This window comes from Chiloscyllium punctatum, chromosome 41 (genome assembly GCF_047496795.1).
Source record: "Chiloscyllium punctatum isolate Juve2018m chromosome 41, sChiPun1.3, whole genome shotgun sequence".
NCBI lineage: Eukaryota > Metazoa > Chordata > Chondrichthyes > Orectolobiformes > Hemiscylliidae > Chiloscyllium > Chiloscyllium punctatum.
In genome coordinates, this window is record NC_092779.1 from 39,970,138 (window position 1) to 39,995,696 (window position 25,559).

Here is a 25,559-nt window from a genome sequence, read left to right on the forward strand (position 1 = left end):
TCAGTTCTGTGTCAGCTTAGTCAATTTCTCTTCCAGCGATATCGCTTGCAATAAACAGCAGGTCAATTTCACCCAATTTGCTTTGTGTGATCTCTACTTTACTGGGCAAATTCCTCCGACATTAACTTTATTAACAAAGTTACCCACTTCCTTTTCTTTTTGCCCAATCTTCTGCAATATACCCTTGAACGTGAGGTCTTGATCACCCAGCAGCCATGGTTCTGTAATAGCTGTCATGTCATGTTCATTTATTTCTATTTGGGGTTGGCAACTGACCTATTTTGTTAGAAAGGCTGTGTGCATTCAAATAAAGAGTTGTAAGCATTTGACTTTTTATCATTATTGGGTTCTAATTTCCGCTGCATTCCTCTGCAAATATTTCTACCCCTTCTGTACCTTGCACCTTTGGTCAAGAATGTGTTTTTGGAATCTTTTAACTCTTTCCTTTAATTTAACCCTCTCCCTCAGTTATTAATGTAAATATATTAGCCGCAGCAATTTCAATGTTGGAAAATATAAAGTTTTAAATTGGGGATCATACAGGTTGCTTATGAAACAGTGGAGGTCAAAAAAAAACTCATGAAAATCCAGGTGTACAGGTCATGAACAAATATAGAAAATCAAGGTGACCAGAATGCTAAAATTTCTGTATCTAGAAGGTCAGAAGAAGACAGAGTCATAAAATCCACACAGAGTGGAAGCAGGCCATTTGGCCCATCAATCACCACTGAATAGCATACCACCTAGACCCAACTGTACTAAGCTACAATTTGATGACACCTAGTGAGGACCTGCTCAAATTTAAAGAATGCATAATGATAAAGATTAGCTCAGGAAGAGATTAATGAACTAGGGTTGTTTTTCCTGGAATTCAAAAAGGTTGATCAAGTTCTAAAGTTTGCAAGCTGAAATATGAGAAACTAGGTCTCCTTGGTTGGGATTATTAACTGATGGCAAATTGTACAAATTAAAGCTGGACCTTTTACAATTGAAATGAGTCAACAAGTTCATGCAAAGGGTTCTAGAAATTTGTAACCTTCATTGGAACCCTTTCACAAATAGCAATTAATGCTGAATCAACTGTGAATTTTAAAACGGAGTGAAAGATTCTTAGATTAGATTAGATTACTTAGTGTGGAAACAGGCCCTTCGGCCCAACAATCCACACCAACCTGCCGAAGCGCAACCCACCCAGACCCATTGCCCTACATTTACCCCTGCACCTAACACTACGGGCAATTTAGCATGGCCAATTCACCTGACCTGCACATTTTTGGATTGTGGGAGGAAACCGGAGCACCTGGAGGAAACCCACGCAGACACGGGGAGAACATGCAAACTACACATGGTCAGTCGGTCACCTGAGGCGGGAATTGAACCAGAGTCTCTGGCGCTGTGAGGCAGCAGTGCTAACCACTGTGCCACCGTGCCACCCACATTGCTATTCAAATAAATGGACGGTTAGGAAACAAAAGGCAGGTAAATGGAATTGAAATGTAAATCAATTGACATTTGCTTTTTGAATGGTTAAACAGGCTCAAAAGGGCTAAATGCTGACTCCTGCTTCTATGTGCACAAGAAAATAAATATCTGGAATTCTGCAAAATTACCAAACTGTTAGATATGCAAAAACTTCAATCAAATATGAGAGCCTTTTGAATACCTAGAACTGACTATTCCAAATCCATACAACTTACCTTGCTATTTTACAATGCTGAAATGTTCATGCTTGGATTAAATACTAAAATCTCAAGATAATAGAGAGAAAAAATGGATGTCAAGGCCATTGTGCCAAATCCACATTTCAGAGTAACAAGAGATAAATGCTGTGCGAGTGACCAAGGCACTAACCTCAAAATGTAAAAACCATTAGACTGAACACTGAAGTTTGTTAAATTTATTCGATCATCAAAATGTTAAGAACTTCTTTTCTAAAGAAGCACAAAAGTCAACTTACCTTCAACTTCCTCATTTCTTCAGTGAAATTCTGAAATATTTCACTGAGGTTTAGGTCATTCAACTCTTCATAATCCAGCTCAGAGAGTGTCCTTTCGATTCCTTGCATCATTTCTTGTGATCCTAGTTAGCAGAACAAACTGTTCAGGATCAATACAACCAATTCTCAGTTCTAAGCATCGGCATTTCTCATGTATATTGTAGTAGACCACAGTTTACAGCAACAGAATAAATAAACCATCTTCTAATAAGGGTTGGCCTACTATAAATATAGTCTCGTCAGTGATCCCATATTTCAACCTCACATGGAAGCTAACTCACCACTCCAAATTGCTGAAATAATTACAATTTCTATGAATTCCATCTGAAAGATCGCATTATTTCACCATTATATGCACACGTCTACATGCAGCAACATTTTGAAAGACTAATCTGTGAGATCATTTTGTCCAATACTTATGTATGGAAAATATGGGATAAAAGGAATATTATGCTTACATAAAAAACCTTAAATAGAAAAATCAGAAATGCAAATTCCCACTGAAAAATACAACTGGCATTTCTAATAGCAAAAATATTAACTCTCACCTTTGTCAGACGACTTCTCAGACGATGCAAACAGCCTTTTTGCTTTAAATGGTAGAAGAGGTGTTAGTGTGGCTTCATCTTTATTCAGATAAATATCATCACCAACCGGCCTTTCTGAGGGAGTGCTTGTGGACTGTTGCACCATGAACGTATCATCTGCGAAGACAAATACAATTTGTGATAAACATTTCACATTTTATTTTACTGATCATAAAAAAGATTGAAATATGGAAGTTGAAGATGAATTTACATCCAGTCCACACTAATTAGCAGAGAGAGAGAGAGAGAGAGAGAGAGAGAGAGAGAGAGAGAGAGATAGATTTAGGACTGATAAAAGAGTGTGAATGACATGTTTTTGATGGGCAAAGCCAAGATGATTAAGAGTGGCTTTTCAGACTAGAATGATGATTGGAAATGAGAAACTATGTCCAAAAGAAATTAAGGCATATATAAGGGTTCAGTTTAACTATTCTCAGGATGTAAAATGGATAATCTTGGGAAATTTGCCAATGGACTTCTGTAATTCAGAAAACTATTTCATGAGATTGGCTTCAGATTTTCTTCTTACTTTGCCCTTCTTTGTAGTTAATCATTGCTTCATACTGGAGAGGTTGGTGTACTTTGGACTGACTGCTAAATGATTAAATGCATACTAACTTGGGTCCACTGGTTTTTCTTGGCTTTTCTAGAAGATTTTACTCTGATTATAACAGAACAGCAGACTCTATTTTGAACTGTTAACCTTTTTCTAAATACTTTGACCCCAATACTTGTTTTTAATGAATGCACAGCATCAGAACATGCTCTTGTCTATTATTGGTGTACTCATTAATTTTGTTTTTAGCTACACACTGGACTATTTTACTTACTTTTGATGAAAAGTAGTGGATCCAGCATCGATCCTTGTGGCACTCCACTGGTCACAGGCCTCCAGTCTGAAAAACAACCCTCCACCACCACCCTCTGTCTTTGTTGAAGAATCATCCAGGGACAGTTACCACCATGAAAGGAGTGACCTCTCCCTGCTCACTTGGTACCATCTTGATTGATATTTAATCTGCCGCTACAGGAGTTTAAGCTGGCAAGCCATCCAGGATGCCTTCCCAACACCTAGATACTGCTGGTTGCCACCACCATTGGCCTTACCTTCGATTCCATTATGGCAGAGACTGGCAATGACAAGTGTGGCAGTTGATGTGCAATGACCATCCTTTGTTAAATCCATACAAAGGCATCTGCCACCCTTACACACCCACGTCCCCCATTGATAGTACTATCCCCAAGTGAAACATGACTGGCAGGAGATGGCCAGCTTAAAGAACACGATGTTGATTACATCTTGTGGAAAAACAAACCAAAAACACAAAGCCATCTCTACAGGTTCACCATGAGAAATGAGTTGGTCAGATTCCTCAATGAATCCCTGTGTTAAGTTGATGCCTTATGAAACCACCACTCACCCAGACCCAAAAGCACTACCTTTTCAAGGGTAAATAGGGATGATCTATCAATGCTGACCAGCCAGTGACACCCAAGTCCCACAAATGAACAAAAACAATTACAGGCTGTCAGTGCCTACACCCCAATTCATTAAATGAGAAAAAAGGGGCATTCGACGCCAGCCTCAAAGAATCACTGAAAAGGACCATCAATTTGTCTTCCTTGGTGTTTCTAGGCAATGTCAGAGTCAGGAGGGATACAAACCTTTGGAAAAGGTGTTTTAGATGAGAAAGGAGTTAGAGTCGACAGTTTGAGCATAAGCCCTTCATCAGGAATGTCACATGATGAAGAGCTTATGCTCAAAACATCAACTCTCCTGCTCCCCAGATGCTGCCTGACCTGCTATGCTTTTCCAGTGCCATGCTTTTTGACTCTGACTCTCCAGCATCTGCAGTCCTTACTTGCTCCCAAGAGTTGGGGAAAACAAACTCCAAAGCTCACTCTCAGAGAAACTGCTTAAAACTCTATGCTCTGTCGGCTGGACCAGTCCAAGACTGCATGGCAACAACCTCACTCCAACCTAACAGACTTCCTCATTCAAATGAGGGACTGCAAAGATCTATACATCATCTTTGTCATAACCAGAGCCAACAACTACTGGACTAACCACCAACTAATCTGCTCTACTATTTGTCAACCCGGCTTGAAACATACTAAGGCAAATAAAAAAAAGTTGCGGAGAGTCACTGAATTTGAAACCTTAACTCTGCTTTTGTCCCAGAAATGCTGCCAGTCCTGCTGAGTTTCATCAGTTTCTGAAAACAACTCTAACCGCATGATACTCAATGCTGTTGGACTCGAAGACCCAAAGATAGACCTATTCAGTCAGCACCACCTGACGATGACTAACATGCCAGAGTCACAGAGTCTCCATGGCACCTGATCCACCCTAACTTCAGTATAGTGAGCACCTGTATGGAAACTCAGCTTTTGACCTGGAACCACTAAAACTGGCTTAACAAAAAAGTGATCAGGAGATCCAGGATCACCGAGATCACAAATGCAAGGCATTCCTGAACCGGCAGCTCAACCAAAATTTGAGCAAGAAACAAGCCAAAAGGTACTGAAGGCCAAAGTACAAAGAACTTATTACCTAAAATATAGGTGATGGTTGGAGGGTATGGGGGCCCAGTGACTAATGAATAGTGACAATACGTGCTGCTTCTTCGGCCCAATCAAAGCCTTCTACTCAGATACGCACAAACCTACATCATCAACAACCAAAAATGGAGAGTCGCTCAAAGTTGGTCAATGTCTGCTGGTGAGAGCACTTCAAAGACCTCTTCAACCAAGGTGCAGCTTTCAACACAAACAGACTTGATATCATTTCTCAACACACTACCAGTCACTATCTCAGTACACCTCCAACCTGCTGCGAGGACAAAAAGGCCATTCAACAGCTGAGAAACAACAAGGCCTCTGGCACAGATGGAATCCCTGAAGAAGTGCTAAATATAGCAGTGAGACATTTTTGACTTGAACCCACAGCCTCATTGCACTTGTGTGAAAGGAAACGAGCATGCTGGGAGATCTCAGAGTAATTGTGATGATCTACATGAAAGGAGACAAGGCCCACTGTGGACGTGACAGAAGGATTTACCTGTCTGCCACAGTAAAAATCTTTGGAAGAATCTTCCTTGACTGCTTCCTGTCAATGGCTGAAGAGCTTCTCCAAATCTCAATGCAACATCCACTTATCAAGAGGCACAACTGACATGATTTTCAGCCTGCTAACTTGATTTGAGTATTTTGAGAAATAATGGAGATTTGATGAGGGCAGAGCAGTGATTATGATTTATATGGACTTCAGTAAGGCATTTGACAGGGTCCCTTATGGAAGACTGGTTAGTAAGGTTAGATTACGTGGAATATGGGGCGAACTAGCCATTTGGATACAAAACTGGATCGAAGGCAGAAGACAGAGTGGTGATGAAGGGTTGCTTTTCAGATGGAGGCCTGTGACCAGTGGAGTGCCACAAGGATTGGTGCTGGGTTCACTGTTTTCGTCATTTATATAAATGGTTTGGATGTAAATATAGGAGGTATAAATGAGTAAGTTTGCAGATGAGACCAATATTGGAGCTGTAGTGGACAGCGAAGAAAGTTACCTCAGCGCAATGGGCCAAATGGACCGTTGGCTAAGGAGTGGCAGATGGAGTTTAATTTAGATAGGCAAATCTTAGCAGGACTTATACAGTTAATGGTAAGGTCCTGAGGAGTGTTGCTGAATAGAGACCTTGGAGTACAGGTTCATAGTTCCTTGAAAGTGGAGTTGCAGGTAGATAGGATAGTGAAGATGTCTTGTATGCTTTCGTTTATTGGTCAGAGCGTTGAGTATGGGAGATTATATTGTGGCTATACGTAACATTGGTTAGACCAGTGTACAGTTCTGGTCTCCTTCCTATTGGAAAAATGTTGTGAAACTTGAAAGGGTTCAGAAAAGATTTACAAGGATGTTGCCAGGGTTGAAGGATTTGAACTTTAGGCAGAGACTGAATAGACTGTGGCTATTTTCCTTGGAGCATATATGAAGTATGCAATACTCTAGCTGTGGCCAAAGTAAAGTTCCAAGATTATCTCCTAGCTCTTCTAACCCATGCCATGACAGAAAAAGGCAAGTATCCCGTATGCCTTCTGTTCTGTCCACTTTTAGGGATCTGTTGACAAGCAGCACAAGATCCTGTTTTATTTTTTAAAAATCTGCCTTACCACAATCCAAAACCTTTTTTTAAGCAAATCATCTTGGTCCTTTTTTCAAACTTAAAACATATGGCCGGGGGGTGGGAACCTGAGCTGTATGCCGGAGGTGAGAGTTGATGCAGATCAGGCAATCGCATCTAGTGGGAAGGATTTTCCTGGGAAGGAACCAAGGGATCATTTAAAGTGTGTTTGCTTTAACGCAAGGAGTATCAGGAATAAAAGTGATGAACTTAGAGCATGGATCAGTACCTGGTGCTATGATGTTGTGGCCATAACAGAGACATGGGTTTCTCAGGGGCAGGAATGGTTGCTGGATGTTCCAGGGTTTAGAGCATTTAAAAAGAATAGAGAGGGGGGGAAAAAAGAGGAGGGGGTGTAGCACTACGAATCAGAGAGGGTATCACAGCTACAGAAGCTTCCATTGTCAAGGAAGATCTGCCAACCGAGTCAGTATGGGTGGAAATTAGGAACAGCAAGGGAACAGTCACCTCGTTAGGGGTTTACTACAGGCCCCCCCCCAATAGCAGCAGGGAGATGGAAGAAAGCAAAGGTCAGCAGATTGACAAGTCGCCAGGCCCGGACCAGATTTGTCCTCGGCTGCTTTGGGAAACGAGAAATGCAATTGCTTCGCCAATTATGAAGATCTTTGCATCCTCACTCTCCACTGGAGTTGTACCTGAGGAATGGAGAGAGACAAATGTAATTCCTCTCTTCAAGAAAGGAAATAGGGAAATCCCCGGCAATTACAGACTAGTCAGCTTCATGTCTGTCGTCTGTAAGTTGTTAGAAAGGATTCGGAGGGATAGGATTTACGACCATCTGGAAGAGCATGGCTTGATTAAATGCAGTCAACACGGCTTTGTGAGGGGCAGGTCATGCCTCACAAACCTTATCGAGTTCTTTGAGGATGTGACTAGAAAAGTTGATGAGAGTCGAGCTATGGATGTGGTGTATATGGACTTCAGCAAGGCGTTTGATAAGGTTCCCCATGGTAGGCTCATTCAGAAGGTCAGGAGGAATGGGATACAGGGGAACTTAGCTGTCTGGATACAGAATTGGCTGGCCAACAGAAGACATCGAGTGGTAGAAGGAAAATATTCTGCATGGAAGTCTGTGGTGAGTGGTGTTCCACAGGGCTCTGTCCTTGGGCCTCTACTGTTTGTAATTTTTATTAATGACTTGGATGAGGGGATTGAAGGATGGGTCAGCCAGTTTGCAGATGACACAAAGGTTGGAGGTGTCATTGACAGTATAGGCTGCAGCGAGATATTGACAGGATGCAGAGATGGGCTGAGAGGTGGCAGATGGAGTTCAACCTGGATAAATGTGAGGTGATGCATTTTGGAAGGTCGAATTTGAAAGCTGATTACAGGATTAAGGATATGATTCTTGGCAGTGTGGAGGAACAGAGGGATCTTGGTGTGCAGGTACATAGATCCCTTAAAATGGCCACCCAAGTGGACAGGGTTGTTAAGAAAGCATAGTGTTTTGGCTTTCATTAACAGGGGGATTGAGTTTAAGAGTCATGAGATTTTGTTGTAGCTCTATAAAACTTTGGTTAGACCACAATTGGAATACTGCATCCAGTTCTGGTCGCCCTAATATAGGAAAGATGTGGATGCTTTGGAGAGGGTTCAGAGGATGCTGCCTGGACTGGAGGGCTTATCTTATGAAGAGAGGTTGACTGAGCTCGGACTTTTTTTCATTGGAGAAAAGGAGGAGGAGAGGGGACCTAATTGAGGTATACAAGATAATGAGAGGCATAGATAGAGTCAATAGCCAGAGACTATTTCCCAGGGCAGAAATGACTAACACGAGGGGCCATAGTTTTAAGCTGGTTGGAGGAAAGTATAGAAGGGATGTCAGAGGTGGGTTCTTTACACAACATTGAGAGAGCATGGAATGCATTGCCAGCAGCAGTTGTGGAAGCAAGGTCATTGGGGACATTTAAGAGACTACTGGACATGCATATGGTCACAGAAATTTGAGGGTGCATACATGAGGATCAGTGGTCGGCACAACATTTTGGGCTGAAGGGCCTGTTCTGTGCTGTACTGTTCTATGTTCTATGGTGCTGTGGTTGCTATCACTGAAAAAGTCCCTGACCGTTAGTCTTCATTCCCTAGAATTAGGTCCAGTACTTCATTGGCTAATGCAGATCTTCTGTATATGTTTTAAGAAATCTACCCACTGTAAACCTTTATAGTGTGGTTATCCCTTCTTTAGATTTGTGGTGTGCTGCCATTCATTGAGCACTCCTTTGTCACCTCCTCACTCTCCACAGGAGTCGTACCAGAGGATTGAAAGGAATGCTGTTACTCTTTTCAAGAAGGGTAATAGGGAAATCCCTGGCAATTACAGACTGGTCAGTCTTGTGGTCAGCAAAGATTTGAAAAGAATTGAGGGATAGGGTTTATAACTATTTGGCAAAGCATAGTGTGGCAAGGCAGTCAGCATGGCTTTGAGAGAGGCAGGTCATGCCTCAAATCTTATTGAGTTCTTGAAGGAGATGTCAAGACAGGTCGACGATGGTCAAACAGTGGGTGTGGTGTATATGGACTTCAGCAAGAGGTTTGATAAGGTTCCCAATGATAGGCTCATTGATAAAGTCAGAAAGTATAGGATACAGGGAGATTTGGCTATCTGGATTCAGAATTGGCCGGTTAACAGAAGGCAGAGGGTGGTTGTAGATGGAAAATATTCTGCCTGGAGGACAGTGTTGAGTGGGGTCCCGCAGGGCTCTGTTCTTGGGCCTCTGCTCTTTGTAGTTTTTATAAATGACTTGGATGAGGAGATTGAGGGGTGGGTTAGTAAATTTACAGATGATATAAAAGGTTGGAGGTGTCATCGATAGTATAGAGGGCTACTGCGGGCTGCAGCGTGACATAGACAGGATGCAGAGCTGGGCTGAGAAATGGCAGATGGAGTTGAACCTGGATAAGTGCAAAGAGATGCATTTTGGAAGATCAAACTTGAATGCTGAATATCGGATTAAAGACAGGATTCTTGGTAGTGTGGAGGAACAGAGGAATCTGGGTGTGCAAGTACATAGATCCCTCAAAGTTGCACCCACGTGGATAGGGTTGTTAAGAAAGCATATGGTGTTTTGGCTTTCATTAACAGGTGATTGAGTTTATGAGCCATGAGGTTTTGCTGCAGCTCTACAAGTCCCTGTTAAGACCAGACTTGGAATATTTTGTCCAGTTCTGGTCACCCTACTATAGGAAAGATACAGAGGCTTTGGAGAGGGTGTAAAGAAGGTTTACCAGGATGCTGCCTTATGAAGAAAGGTTGAATAAGCTTGGACATTTCTCTCTGGAGAGAAGGAAGAAGAGAGGAGACCTGATCAAGGTGTATAAAATAATGAGTGGAATAGATAGAGTCAATAGCCAGAGACTTTTCCCCAGTACCTTTCTGAATGTCTCCCACTATTCTACTGTTGAGTTCCCCTCAGAGATGTTCCTAATCTATTTTGGCCCAATCCTACCTTATTTTAATAAATTCTGCCTTACCTCGATCTAAAACCCCTTTTATAGACTCTTTTCTTTTTCAAACTTGAAATATATGGTGCTATAGTTGCTTTCATGAAAATACTCCGAGACTGTTAGTCTTCATTCCTTAGAATTAGATTGAGCACGGCACCATCTACATGTGGACATAAAAAATTGCTCTTGCACACATTTCATGAAATCTCCCCTTGTTAAATCCTTTACGCTATTATCCCAACTGATATTAAGACATTGAAATCTCCTGGTTTAAATTACCCTATAATTTTTTACATGCCTGCAATAACATTATAATTTCATGTATCAATCCTCACCCATAACTCATTTCTGTCTTGCCTCAAACTCCTGAGTCTCAGGTTACGCTCGAGACATCACATGACAGAACTCACTGTCTTGATCTTTTCTAAAATTATGCTGTGCTCCTATAGAAAGCTACCACGCTGAACTAGTGTAAACCCCTCCCATCAGCATGATCAAACCCTCCCACAAGGGGTAAATGCCTGAAAGAACACATGTTGGAAATATGAAACTAAAACAGAAATTGCTGGAAAATGTCAGCAGGTGTGGCACCATCCATGGAGAGAAATCAAATTTAACATTGATTCGAGTGACCTTTCTTCAGAACTGATGACAGCTAGGAAAAGAATGGTTATTACAGAGAAGATGGGGGCAGCGGGAGAGGAGAGAATAAATAATAAGTGGAGATAGAGCCCATGGAGAAAGAAAAATAGTTGGACAGACAAAGGGAGTGGTTAAAGGTCAGTCTAGGGGCAATGAATATCTGCTAAGGGGAACTATTAGTGACTGACAATGGGTGTTGTGTGATAACAGGCCATGTGATGCCAAGGCCTGGTGCATGACCGTGAAGGAAAGCATGGTGAAAACTACTCAAGCCCTAAAAATTATTGAACACAATGTGAAGTCGAAGGCTGCAGCGCTCCCGAGCAGAAACCTCGGTGCTTACTTCCAGCTTGCGCTGAGCTCCACTGGACAACTGCAGCAAGCCTGAGATATACACGTTGGCTAGAGAACATGGTGGTACATTGAAGTATGTTGAACAACTAGAAGCTCAGGGTCTTTTCTGCAGAACATAGGTGTTCTGTGAAATGGACACACTGTCTGCACATCATTTCCACCATGTAAAGGAGACCTCATTGAGTAGCGAATACAGTAGACTAGATTGAGTGAAATGCAGGCAAAGTGCTGCTTTGGGTTTTTGATAGCAAGGAGGAAGGAAGCACATGGGCAGGTGTTACACCTATGGTGGTTTGGGGAAGGTGTTAGGAGGCTGTAAGGATGTTAGCAAGTTTTGAGAAGATTTGTGGCTCAGGTTGAGGTTCTGGATGCAAGTTTGCTTGCTGAGCTGGAAGGTTTGTTTTCAGATGATTATGTCACCTACTACGGTGACAAAACAGTGAGCCTCCAGTGAAACTTTTTATTTATGTGTTTAGGTTTTCTTGAATTGGTGATGTCATTTCTCATGATTTTGTCATTTCCTGTTCTTTTTCTCATGGGGTGGTAAATGGGATCCAAGTCAATGTGTTTGTTGATAGAGTTTCAGTTGGAATGCCATGCTTCTAGGACTTCTCGTGTGTATTGCTGTTTGGCTTGTCCTAGGATGGATGTGTTGTCCCAGTCGAAGTGGTGTTCTTCCTCATCTGTATGTAAAGATACTAGTGAGAGTGGGTCATGTCTTTTTGTGGTGAGTTAAATGTATCTTTGAAAGCTTCCCACATATCAAATGTGGACTTCCCTTCAAATAGCTGTGTCCAATCCATATTTCCCAGCTCCTGCCTAATTTTGATGTCATTGGCCTTGACCCAGTTTAGTACTCTTCCCTTAGGACTATTCTCATCTTTGTCTAAGAGTATTCTAAAACTTACAGAATTGTGGTCACTATTCCCCAAGAAATCCCCCACCGCAGCTTCTACCACCTGGCCTGGCCCATTCCCCAGTACCAGGTCCAATATTGTCCCTTCCCTCATTGGGCTATTGACATACTGCTCTAGAAAACTCTCCTGGACGCTTCTTACAAATTCTGCCCCATCCAGACCTCTGCCACTAAGTGTATCACAGTCAATGTTGGGAAAATTAAAATCTCCCATCACACCTTGTTGCCTCTACATCTTTCCATAATTTGTTCTTCTACTCACACTCACTGTTAGGAGGCCTGTAATACAGCCCCAACAATGTAACTGTACCCTTATTTCTTAGCTCAATCTGTAATGCCTCACTGCTCAAGCCGTCCATAGTGTTCTCCTTTCGCAAAGCTGTGATATCATCCCTGACCAGCAATGCAACGCCTCCTCCCCGCAAACATTTACTTCCTTCCCTGTCAAGTCTAAAACATCTATATCCTGGAACATTTAGTTTCCAATCATGTCCTTCCTTCAACCAAGCCTCTGTGATTGCAATAAGGCACCAATCCAAGCCCTAATTCATCTGCCTTCCACACTATACTTCTTGCATTAATGTATATGCATTTTGGGCCACCAGTCCTTTTGTGTTCATCTGCTCTCTGCCTACTCTTCCCCTTATTAATGATATCTTCATTATTCTTACAGTCTCCAGTTTCCACCTCGCTGTCTACTTTCTTCTCTTCTGGTTCCCAGTCCCCTGCCACATTAGTTTAAAACCTTCCCAACAGCAGTAGCAAAAACTCCCTTAAGAACATTGGTTCCAGTCTGGTTCAGATGTAGACCATCCAATTTGTAATAGTCATACCTTCCCAAGAACTGGTCCCAATGTCCAACAAATCTGAACCCTTCCCTCCTACACAATCCTTCAAGCCATGTGTTCATCCTGCCTATTCTTTCATTTCTATGCTGGCTAGCACGTGGCACTGGCAGTAATCCCGAGATCACTACCTTGGAGGTCCTCCTTTTTAACTTCTCTCCTAGGTCCCTGAATTCTGCATTCAGGACCTCATCTACTTTTGTACTCATATCATTGGTGCCTATATGCACCAAGACAACTGGCTGTTCACCCTCCCCTTTCAGAATGCCCTGTAGCCGGTCAGTGACATCCCTGACCAGAGTACCATCTGGGAGTCCCGTTTTCGGCCACAGAACCGCCTATCTACTCCCTTTACAATAGAATCCCCTATGACTATGGCCCTAGGAGTCTTTTTCCCGCCTTTCTGAACAGCAGTGCCTTCCAAGGTGCCATGACCTTGGCAACTGCTGCCCTCTCCTGGTGAGCCATCTCCCCCGACAGTATCCAAAATGGTATACCTGTTTTAGAGGGAGGTGACCACAGAGGACACCTGCACTACCTTCCTACTTTTTTTCTGCCTTTTGGTCACCCATTCACTGTCTCCCTAAGCAATCCTTACCTGCGGTATGACCAGTTCACTAAATGTGCTCTCCATGACCTCCACAGCATCACGGATGCTCCACAATGAGTCCATCCGTAGCTCCAGAACCATTGTGGGATCAAGTAAGAGCTGCAGCTGGACACACTTCTTGCAAATGTAAATGTCAGGAACATCAGCCACGTTCCTGAGCTCCCACATCAAGAGGCACATGCTGACTTTTCTCTAATTGGTATTCTTGCAAATTTTCCTTGAGTACTTGACATAAAGCTTCAACAAAATATATCTTACAGTAATCTGAAGATTGCTTTAGACCTGAGTTATGCTCTAATCTGTTCCCAATAAAGATAATTGCAAAATAATTTGTTGAAAGAATGGCTGAGAGGCAGTGATTTCAATTTATGAGGCACGAGTACAGACATCAGAGTAAGGAGGCATCATTCTTGTGGGTCAGGCTTCACTTAAACCAAGCTAGGACCAGCAGACTGGCAAACCCAATGTGTAGGGTAGATATGGTTTTAAACTGATTGGGGTCCAAAAAGGATTAATTCAAAAAAAGCAGGAAAATAAAAGAAATGTCAAGGCTGAAGGGCAGGCAATGATAAAATATATTAAATAAACAGAATTAGTGAAAGGGACAGAGAGCTTAACAAATGCAACAGAGCATTATAGTGATTAAAGGTGCGATTGTTCTGATGATGCAACCTTCTCTAACAACACTTCTGAGAAGTCTTCCTTTTTCCTCAACTGATTGACCCCTGAATGGTTAACTGGACCTTGAATAGTTTGCAACCCACCACCCATAATTCTGCACTCCCCTCTCTCATATAACCATACTAGCTGGTCCTTAATTTCTACCCCATCCTCCAATAATTCCCCCATCACAAAACTCTTTCTTCCTTCCACAGTCAGCATCCAAAATGATTATTCTTTTTATGACACCAGCGTGGTCCACTCTTCAATCAGCCTGAATAATATACACAGCACATTTTCAACCAATTGTACTCGGCGCAACACCTAGTTTTTACCTAATCTCTCATCAGCCAAGTCCCCAAACATGTCTCTAAGTGAATCAGCAATTTACTTGTCCTTCTTTCAACTTAATGTGCCATATTTGTTGGTCACTGAGGATTTTTCTAGACTGGGGAGCCAAAACACAAACTATGTGCAAGCGTGATCCCAAGCTCCTAAATGCTTGCAATTACAATTCCCCATATTGTCTCTCACTCATTTCTGTCCTTGACCTGCAACAGTATTTCAATGAATCAAGCTTATTTTGAAAGGAGCAGCAGCTCATCATCGGATTAGACATTTTACAGCCACCTGGACTCAATATTTGTCCTTGACAATTTCAGACCAAGAATTCTGCCTCCACTTTGAAGGGCTTTTTTTTTGCCTAATGCTGGTCTGAATTTACTTGTTAATGTTTTTGGATTAAGACATGGCAGTTTATTATTCTGTTATTCACACTCACTTTGGATGAAATTATATTTAAATTTATCACCACTCCCTTTGCTTTTTATTTGATCACATCTTTGTCACATATCTTGCAATCTATCCCAATCCCTTCTATTATTCTCTCCCTCTTTACCTCACCTCAGCCAAAACCTATGATCCAGTATAATTTTACCTTCCTGCAGTTATTAATAATCATGTTCAACTCAAAAAATTTACTTTGTTTCTGTCTTGCCAGAAACACTGCCTCCTCATTGAATATTTTAGCCACATGGCTTTTATTTCAGGTTTTTACTATCTACACTATTAAGGCTTTATGGTAGAAAGAAAGGAACTTAGAACAGAACAAAAATTAATAAAGTATAGAATCAGCTTGAGTGGGGTTAGAAAACAGCAAAAGGCAGAAAACATACTTTTGTATAGAACACAGAGCAACTAAATAAAAGTTTCCACAACTGCCACAATATGAAAACAGTCACAAATCCCATCTATTTTGTTTGCCTTCTAATGCTACTACGAAATGCATTATGTCAAAGCACCATATAAATAGCTACCAAACAAAGCTTAAATCAAATCCAAAAATGACAACTTAAAACTAATAAAATATTCCATTTAACTTGTTTAGAGGGTGAACCTTAGCCATGGGATCTGTACCTGATGTCTTCTCTTCATTATCTGGAACTTCAACAGTCATGGACGCCCTCCCCAGATACTTAGTTGATGGTAGCTTCATTTTCTGGATTAATAAAATATAACTTTGTTAGTCAGACAGCAAAACTGCAAGGCATAAGCTCTGAGCAAATAACATTTCCATTCAACTCCACAAATCAAGTATCAGATATTTTCTCAAATTGAAAATGTATTTGCCCAGAAATACCATTGAGTGTAATTCCCACAGTCCGAGATAACACTACAACATGGAATAGTACTCAAGATCATACAGAATACCCTCCATAATGTTTTTGATTTGGTCAGCAGACTAAGAACACTTTCAGGTAAATTTCTTTCAGAACAGTGGGATGCATTCAAGAATGCAATATGAAAAATGCAGGACCAACATGTCCCAATTAATAAGCTTGGGATCAATCAAATCCTGTCACCTTTTGACATCAACAACATACAACACAAGATTAAAAGAAAAGGGGAGGCTTGAGGCCTATATGAAGAGCTCAAAAAAAGCTACAAGGAGATAATGAAAGCACAGTGACAGGTAAAACAAAGGAAAGTCCTAAATTGTTTTATAGATATATTAAGGATAAACAGATAATAAAGGGAAAGAGTAGGTCCATTAAGGACCACAGCAGTAACTTCTGCATGGAGTCAAAGGATGAAGGGTTCCAAGTGAATACTTTGGGTCAGTGCCAACTAGTGAGTGTGACAACATGGGTACAGAAATCAGACAGAAATCCTGTGAGACAATTAAATAAATTAGCATAGATAGTGAGATTTAAAATGGTTTGGCAGGCTTTAAAAAAGATAAATCCGACAAATTATATCCTAGACCAATAAAGAAAGAAAACAGCAGGGGCACTTGCAAAAATGTTCAAGTCCTCTCGGGCCTCAGGAGAGATGTCAAAGGACAGCCAATGTGGCACATCATTCAAGAAGGGAGCAAGGGATAAACCAGGAAGCTACAGACCAGTCAGTCAGTCTAAACTCAAACGTGAGGAAACTTTTGACAGCAATTCTGAGCAACAGGATTAATTTGCATTTGGAGGCGCAAAAATTAATCAAGAGTAGTCAGCATGGTTTTAATGAAGGGAGGTCATGTCTGACCAAATGATTGAATTTTTTTGAAGTAGTTAGTACATAGATGATGACAATGCTTTTGATGTAGTCTATTTGGACTTGAGCAAGGCTTTTGATAAAGTCCTACATAGGAGACTGAAAGCAACGGTAAGAGCCCATGGCATCTGAGGAGATTTGGCAAATTCTGAACTGGCAGAGTGGCAGGAAGCAGAGGTGGATGGTCTAGGATGTTTTTCTGATTGGAAGTCGGTGTCCAGTGGGGCCCCTTGTTGTTTATGAAATGACACTTGAATGTGGGAGGGTTAATCATCATGGTGGCAGATGAGACAGAAATTGGTAGGACAGTAAATAAGATAGTGAGGAGAATAGCCTTCGACTACAAGAGGATATAGATGGGCTGATCAATGGCAAGTGGAATTCAATCCAAATAAAATGATGTGATATCTTGTTTGCCCTGCAAAAGTATAAGGGAGTACATGATGAACAGTAGGACCTTGGAAAGCACCAAGGATCAGAGGGGCCTTGGTGCAAATGTACACCAGCCCCTTACAGTATGGATAAAGTGGTTGAGGTGTCATGTCATATACTTGAAGCATAGAGTTTAAGAGTTGGGAGGCTATGCTGGTAAACCACTGGTAGGATGCTTAAAATGTTTTTGAGCCAGCAGATGGATGGCCAGGAGGCTGAACATTCGCAGGAATCATATTTAAATATAATTATGCAATTGCTGATGAAACTGTATAATTATATAAAGCCTGGAAATTTGGCATGATTGTAAAATATCTGACAAACTAAAAAAGCAATGACAGATTAAGATCAGGATGTACACAATAAATGCTTCAATAATGGCAGTAGGCAAAATGGCAGAAAATATTAAGTACTTTGCCTTATACTTCCTAGCAAATGTAGAATGGTAAACTTGACAATGGAAGACAATATGAAGACATTTATGAATTATCTGCTCTCATGTGTCTGGTTCAGATGGATTGCATCAGCTCAAATGAAAATTTATAGAAGTGTTAAAAGAGAAACTATTGCTCATTATAAAAACAAACAGAAAAATTAATCATTGCAGAGAACTGTTATGCAGTTTTTCCAATGGTTCTTCAAAAGTAGCAGGTCAAAGACATTAATGATTGACAAGTGTGAATATAAAACTTTTACTCAAATATCTTCGAGAAAAACATGAACAAAGTATAATAGAAACTTTCACCAAGCGGGACTTGAACAGAGCACTGGAAGTTAGAAGTGTAATGAAATCTTTATCACTTACCAAAAATCTAAATCTAGCTGATATTTATACTCAACTGAAATTTACTGTTTGAATTCTAAGTTTCATCAAAGCATAATGTTTTCATGACTGAACAGATTAATGTAAGGGAACATGCAGAAACCTTTCTCTATGCCATGTAGCAAAGAGGACAAGAGCAAGATGGTGATGTTGAATTTGCATAAGACAAGTATTAGACCTCAGCCCTGTATAGTTCTGAGTACCACATTACAGGAAGGATCTGAACACATGAAAAAGGTGCAAAAACAAGAACACAAACATTTGCAGGGATGAAAAATCTCAGTTAAGTGGATAGATGGAAGAGGCTGGGACTTGTCCTTGGAGACTGGCTGGCTAGGTGGTGATCTGCTTGAGGTTTCCAAAATTATGAGCAGGCTGGATAGTGTAGGTTGGGAGAACTCTTCTTACTCAGAAAAGGACCAAGAACCAGGGGGCATAGATTTAAAGTGATTTTCAAAAAGCAGCAAATGCAATGTGAGAAAAAAAAAATCAGTGAACAATTAGGGCATGCAACGGAAATGTGATGGAGGAAGATTCAATTGAGGCATTAGGTGGATTATTTGTACAGACAAGATATGTAAGGGTATGTGGAAAAAAAATGGGTTTGGCACTTGATCATAAATGCTCATTTTTTGAGCAGGTGCAATAGGCCAAGTGCCTCCTTTTGTACTGTAACACTGCTAGGATTCTGTATTTGAGCAAAGGTGAAGCTTATAAATGCAGGCATGGCAGAGTGACTTAGCAACGAATGAGACGTCAAACAGAGTTCTTGCCAGTAGGTAACAAAGTCACAAAAAGAGGGGAAAGAAGTACCTCTTCACACTTTCGATCTTTCCACTTCCAGGACTATCTACCTACTTACTTGACTATGAGGAAGCAGCAGCTTGCTATTTAGTGAGTGCTTGTTAAGTAGTTAAGGATGGTTCCATTTCCAGAGTAGAAAGGTTAATAAAATATATAAGTGGAGAAAATGTGATATAATTTTTCAGCTAAAATTCAAAAATATTACATGCCAGGTGGAGTGCATACGAGATCTCCTTGGATGTCATTGTGATTTGGCTACTGTCATGGCTACAGTAAGAGTCAACAGCTGATGGAGATTTAGCTCAGAAATCACTGAGCTAGAGACAGAGCTGCCAACTCTGCAACACGTCAGGGAATGAGAAAGTTACCTGGTGTTTTGTACCAGGAGACAGTCACGCTTCTTACGATAGGGTCAGTAAATTATTGTAGCAGTTCAGCCTGGTAAAAATGGACTCAGAAGGCAGAGCTCAAGAGCTTCAGTGTTTGTAATTGCCCGAGAGAACTGAGGATTTTTTTTTGATATCGGTGCATTGCAGTGACTTCTTCCACAAACTTGATGAATCTTGCGTTTAGACATTTTACAGACTTCTGGCCATAACAGAGTTCAACAACTTCAGGTTGGAATTCGGTCTCTTATTTCTTTTTCAAGCTTTTCCTGGACCTTCCCTCCAGTGTGTCTGGTTTTGGTTTCACTTGAACTGACTGATATTCTATTAACAAGTACACTGTATCCCCTCCACTCTACAAACAATACCACTCCCCTTATCTTTTCTCATTCATCTATGGGACATGGGCATCATTAGCTGGCCATCCCTGGAATGCAGTGATGAGTTTCTGTTGCAGTCCACATGCTGTAGGTTAGCCCACAATGCCCTTATGGATGGGAGGCCAGGATATTTCCCAGTCAGGATGGTGGGTGGCGGTATTCCCATGTATCTGCTGCCTTTGTTGTTCTTGGATTAGATTACTTAGTGTGGAAACAGGCCCTTTGGCCCAACAAGTCCACGCCGACTCACCAAAGTGCAACCCACCCAGACCCATTCCCCTACATTTACCCCATCACCTAACACTACGGGCAATTTAGCATGGCCAATTCACCTGACCTGCGCATCTTTGCACTGTGGGAGGAAACCGGAGCACCCGGAGGAAGCCCACGCAGACATGGGGAGAATGTGCAAACTCCACACAGTCAGTCGTCTGAGGCGGGAATTGAACCCAGGTCTCTGGCGCTGAGGCAGCAGTGCTAACCACTGTGCCACCCACAGTGAACTTCTGCACTGCATCTTGTAGATAGTATGCACTGCTGCTACTGAGCATCAGTGGTGGGAGTAGATGCTTATGGATGTGCTACCAATCTAGGAGGCTGTGATGCCCTGGATGGTGTCAAACTGCTTGAGTTTTATTAGAGCTGTCCAAACAAGTGAGGGCCATTCAATCACATTCCAGACTTGCACCTCGCTTTGGGCAGTCAACAGGTGTCACCCACTGCAGTTTTCCTAGCCTCTGACCTGCTTTTGCAGCCAGTTTGTTCAAGTGGGGGAGTCCACTTGAGTTTTTGGTCAATGGTACCCTCAGCCTCGGGATGTTGGTAGTGAGGTTACCATCACTGAATGTTAAGGGGCAGTGGTTAGGTGGTTTCTTATTGGATTTGATCATTGCCTGGTACAAATGTTTTGTGCCACTTGTAAGCCCAAGCCTGAATATTGTCCAGATCTTGCTGCATTGGAACATGAACTATTTTAGTATCTAAGGAGTCATGAAGGATTGTACAATTTTCAGCATCATCGGCAAGCGTCCACATTTCTGACCTTATGATGGAGGAAGGTAATTGTTGAAGTATTGAATCCCTACAGTGTGGAACCAGGCCATTCAGCCCACCGACTTCACTGACCCTGCAAAATGCATCCCACCCAGACCCACTCCTCTCCCCCCCCATCACTGTGACCCTGCATTTCCCATGGCTAATCCATCTAACCTACATATCCCTGGACACTGGAGGCAATTTATCATCAGTAATCTACCTAACCTGCAAATCTTTGGACTAAGGGAGGAAACTGGAGCACCCAGAGTAAATCCAGGCAGACATGGGGAGAATATGCAAATTCCACACAGTCACCCAAGAGTGGAATCAAATCCAAGTTCCCTGGCACTGTAAGGCAGCAGTGCTAACTATTGAGCTACCATGCCACCCCAAAGTAGCTGAAAGTGTCTGGGTCTAGGACATTATCCTAAGGAACTCCTGCAGAGATACCCTGGAGCTGAGATGACTAACCAACAACAATGATCATCTTCCTATGTATCAAGGATGACTCTAACCAACCTTCTGACACCCATTCATTCCAGTTATGCTAGGGCTTCTTGATACCACACGCAAATCAAATGCAGCTTATGTCAAGGGCTCCCCCTCTCACATCACCTCTGGGATTCTTCATTTTGAAGATGTTTGTACCAAGGTAGTAAAAGACATCAGGAGTTGAGTGGCCCTGGAAGAACCCAAATTGGTCATTAGGTTATTGTTGAGCTGGTAACACCTTTGATAACACCTTCCACCACTTTACTGATAATCAAGAGTACACTGATGAAGCAGTAATTGTTTGGGTTGAATTTGTCCTACTTTGTGCACACAGGACATACTTGAGCAATTAGCCACATTGCTGGGTAGCTTCCAGTGTTGTAGCTATTCCAGAACTGCTTGACTAGGGGCATAGCAAGTTCTGGAGTATAAGGCTTCAGTACTATTGTCAAAATATTGTTACATCCCACAGCTTTTAGTGTCCAACACCTCCAGCTGTTTCTTGATATCATACTTTATCAAACTGGCTGAAGACTGCTACGTTATGTTGGAGACCACTGGAGGATGTAGAGATGGATCATCCAATTGGCACTTCTGACTGAATATTACTGCAAACGTTTCAGCTTTATCTTTTACATTGATGTGTTAAGTTCTTCCAACATGGAGGATGGGGATATTTGTGGAGCTTTTTCCTCCAGTGAAGATTATTCAATTGTACACCACTATTCATGACAGGATGTGACAGGGAATACAGAGCTTAGATCCGGTTCATTGGTTGTGGGATTACTTAGCTCTGCCTATCATTTGATGCTTATGCTGTTGACATGCTTTACTAGGTTGACACCTCACTTTCAGGGACACCTGATGCAGTTGCAGATTGAGTTGAAGTACAATTCTTCTGTTGATGGCTCACAATGCCTCATGGTTGTAGAGTCTTGATTTGCTGGATCTCTTCAGAGTCTATCTCACTGAGCATGGTGACAGTGGCACAAAACTAAAATGGAGGGCATTGTCAATTTGAAGGCATAACTTCAGCTGCACAGGGACTGGTTACTCTTTACTGAATATATCAAGAGCAGGTGCAATTGCAACTGATAGTTTGGTAAAGATGATGGGGATCGATCGATTGATTGATTGATTGTCATCACGTGGACTGACATACAAATGAACAATGTCGTTCTGTGTGCATTACAGCCATAGAGAGGGCCAGAGCTGGGGCAAGGCAGATAGAGCAAGCTGTCAATGAGCGTTGGACAGGGAGATCAGTGAGGTTTGGAGCAAGAGCGAGAGACTCACAAGAGGGCAGGTGTTTGGAGAGGGTTGTAGCAATGGGGTTGGGAACAGGTGGTGCGTGCCTGAGAGTACTCGAGCAGGTTGCGGGGGTTTCTTATTTGTGTCTAGCACCATCTTATTTTTGGTAATTACCTCACTTAATCAGATCATGGGTCAGTAAGTCAGCTACTGACATTTTTAATATCCTGCAACAACAGGTTATTCAGCCTGTTAATACAAATGATGTGAGTGGAGTGTTATCTTTTGACGCTCTTAATTACCTATTGCAATTATCTTGCCACCTATAAATTGTGTGCACGCTTCCCTCCATTTTACCTGGAGCAGCAGTGCTCAGAAAGCTTGAGATTTTAAATAAATTATAACCTGGTATCTCATAACTCCACCCAACAGCACCACCTCTTCATCCTCAATAAATGTACTCTTCAACATTAACCCTTTACACAAGTGAGATTTTAGATTTCATACCCATTTGTTCATTTCCTTTAATTTTCTCCTTGAACAAAATACATGTGGTTGGAACCAAGCATAAAATATTTTGCCAGTATTTTACTTAAGCAGTTCATGTCAAACTAGACTGAGCATTTGCAGATCATTCCTTTACAGGCAACTGCAACCTAAGCTGTTCATACTCTGATTTACTGGAGGTCATTGAGTAGCAAGCAAGGCCAAAACTTCCAAATCAATCTTTTATTAACCTGGGTTAGTGGGCGGCACGGTGGCACAGTGGTTAGCACTGCTGCCTCACAGCGCCAGAGACCCAGGTTCAATTCCCGCCTCAGGCGACTGTGTGGAGTTTGCACATTCTCCCCGTGTCTGCGTGGGTTTCCTCCGGGCGCTCCGGTTTCCTCCCACAGTCCAAAGATGTGCAGGTCAGGTGAATTGGCCATGCTGAATTGCCCATAGTGTTAGGTAAGGGGTAGATGTAGATGTAGGGGTATGGGTGGGTTGCGCTTCGGCGGGGCGGTGTGGACTTGTTGGGCTGAAGGGCCTGTTTCCACACTGTAAGTAATCTAATCTAATCTAAACTGTTTTTTTTACTATCAAAACAATTCCTTTTATAACCATACCCCTGAACCCACTGAATCCAAATATAATCATCCAGGCAGTTGAACCCTTGAAGAATGTGGATTACCAATTTTCTTTTTGTTCAGAGTCTAGCTGATGCATTACACACTAATAAACCATGCATGTTGGTACACAATTCGAGAGCGTTGTTAATACAACCCTTGAAAACCAAAATATGCATTCACACTTCAAGAATATTACAGCAGAGCTATCAGACCATACCTCGAATGTGTCTGGAGGAGTTAACAGTGATGTCTCAAATACCAGATTGTTTCCAATTGCAAAATCATCAGCTAGGAAAAAAAACAGTTAAAGCAAAATCAATGTGATTATAATTAAAGAACGCTGAAAGAAACATTAGAGTTTTACAGGCATGTGGCCTTACTGGTCTACAGATTAGGGTGTTCTCATCTTAATTATGATGTTCCCATCTCACTGCAAGTAATAATAGATTGTATCTGATGTTCCTTGATCAATTTTCAAATTCATGTTTTCGAAAAAATTACATTTTGACCAACAGATTGGCACTGCAAAAATCATCTCTATGAAACTAGCAATTAAAAAAAAAAGCACCGTACTGGATTAAAATAAACTTGTATTCAAAATACTAGAGAGAGGAGAATATAGTATTTAAACATTTTGTAAATCTATTCCTTCTCAAATTTACAATATATCAGATTTCACATGGATCGAAGATGGGGAAGACCAGTGGAGAATTGAGGAAAGGGGTACTGTCAATGTTTCTACTGTCAAGAGCATCAAGGATTCTTTAGCCAGAAAAGATCATTGGAACATAACCAACAATATGCTGGATCACAGTCAGATGATGCCCCAAAATATCAACTGTTTAAATTGTACATATTAAAAAACAAACTTGGTACAATTCAGTTACAATTAAACTTGATCAGGATCAGTAAGCTCTTTGTACCTAAAAAGGTAAAACAATTGGAGAAGACTCAAGTGATAAAACTTAATTCCAAAATAAGTGATTAGTGTAACCACATATCAAATTGGGAATCAATCTATTTTACTGATGAAGTGGTTAGATTCTTTGGAGGGTATCTCCTTCCTCGTGAGTGTGTGGATGCCAACTCTAGAGCCTGTTTTGCTGGATCCCATCAAGACTAGTGAATGCAAGTCAACATGTCACTGCATTGAACAATTAAAAATTATTTAGTAAACAAGAGTATACTGGTATGCAACACTTATCTGTGTTCACAATTTGTGGTAGAGATAGAAATCTGTGCAACCAGCTGCAGACTTTTTTCATGTTCAAATCAAACATTTAGAACATAGAACATAGAACAGTACAGCACAGAACAGGCCCTTCAGCCCACAATGTTGTGCCGACCACTGATCCTCATGTATGCACCCTCAAATTTCTGTGACCATATGAATGTCCAGGAGTCTCTTAAATGTCCCCAATGACCCTGCCTCCACAACTGCTGTTGGCAACACATTCCATGCTCTCACAACGCTGTGTAAAGAACCCGCCTCTGACATCCCTTCTATACTTTCCTCCAACCAGCATAAAACTATGACCCCTTGTGTTAGTCATTTCTGCCCTGGGAAATAGTCTCTGGCTATTCAAAAACTTCACTTTCCATTCAATGAATAAAATAATTGAACCATTAGCAAATAAGGTAGCCTAGTGTTATTTATCACATAGACCTAGATTTCATTCGTCCATCACACCCTTCAATATTTATCTCGTACGATCACCCAAAACCAATTGTAATGCCTAAGTCAGCTTCTTTTTGTGCTCATAGATTACACATTTGTATAGAAGAATTCTTCCAACCTCCTCTTGTGTTTCAAGAGCTAAACTAAAAATTGTGGTCTAGTCATCTGTTCACATAGAGATAACTCATTTCCTCAAATTTTAAGAGGTCTTGAAATCCAACTACCTACTGAAGGGAACATATCTAATTTTTCAAGTTTTAGTTTATGACCTTCCAAACTTATCCTAGCATACTTTCAACTTTTTTTTAAACCTAACTAGATTTTCAGGCTCTGTTGTAATAGATCCAGTTTCCTTCTGCTTTA

The 25,559-nt window shown here is 41.4% G+C and overlaps 1 protein-coding gene across 1 annotated transcript in view; it reads right to left on the reverse strand.

Moving 5' to 3' along the window:
• The window catches only part of LOC140465108 (synaptonemal complex protein 2-like), a 243,739-nt gene that overhangs the window by 57,468 nt on the left and 160,712 nt on the right, over positions 1 to 25,559 (reverse strand). Inside the window, exons 24-27 of the mRNA XM_072560975.1 lie at positions 23,736 to 23,806; positions 15,673 to 15,754; positions 2,545 to 2,700; positions 1,958 to 2,079 (exon numbers count right to left, since the gene is read on the reverse strand). Of these exons, the coding sequence (XP_072417076.1) occupies positions 1,958 to 2,079; positions 2,545 to 2,700; positions 15,673 to 15,754; positions 23,736 to 23,806 (431 nt within the window). The remainder of the gene's footprint in view (positions 1 to 1,957; positions 2,080 to 2,544; positions 2,701 to 15,672; positions 15,755 to 23,735; positions 23,807 to 25,559) is intronic.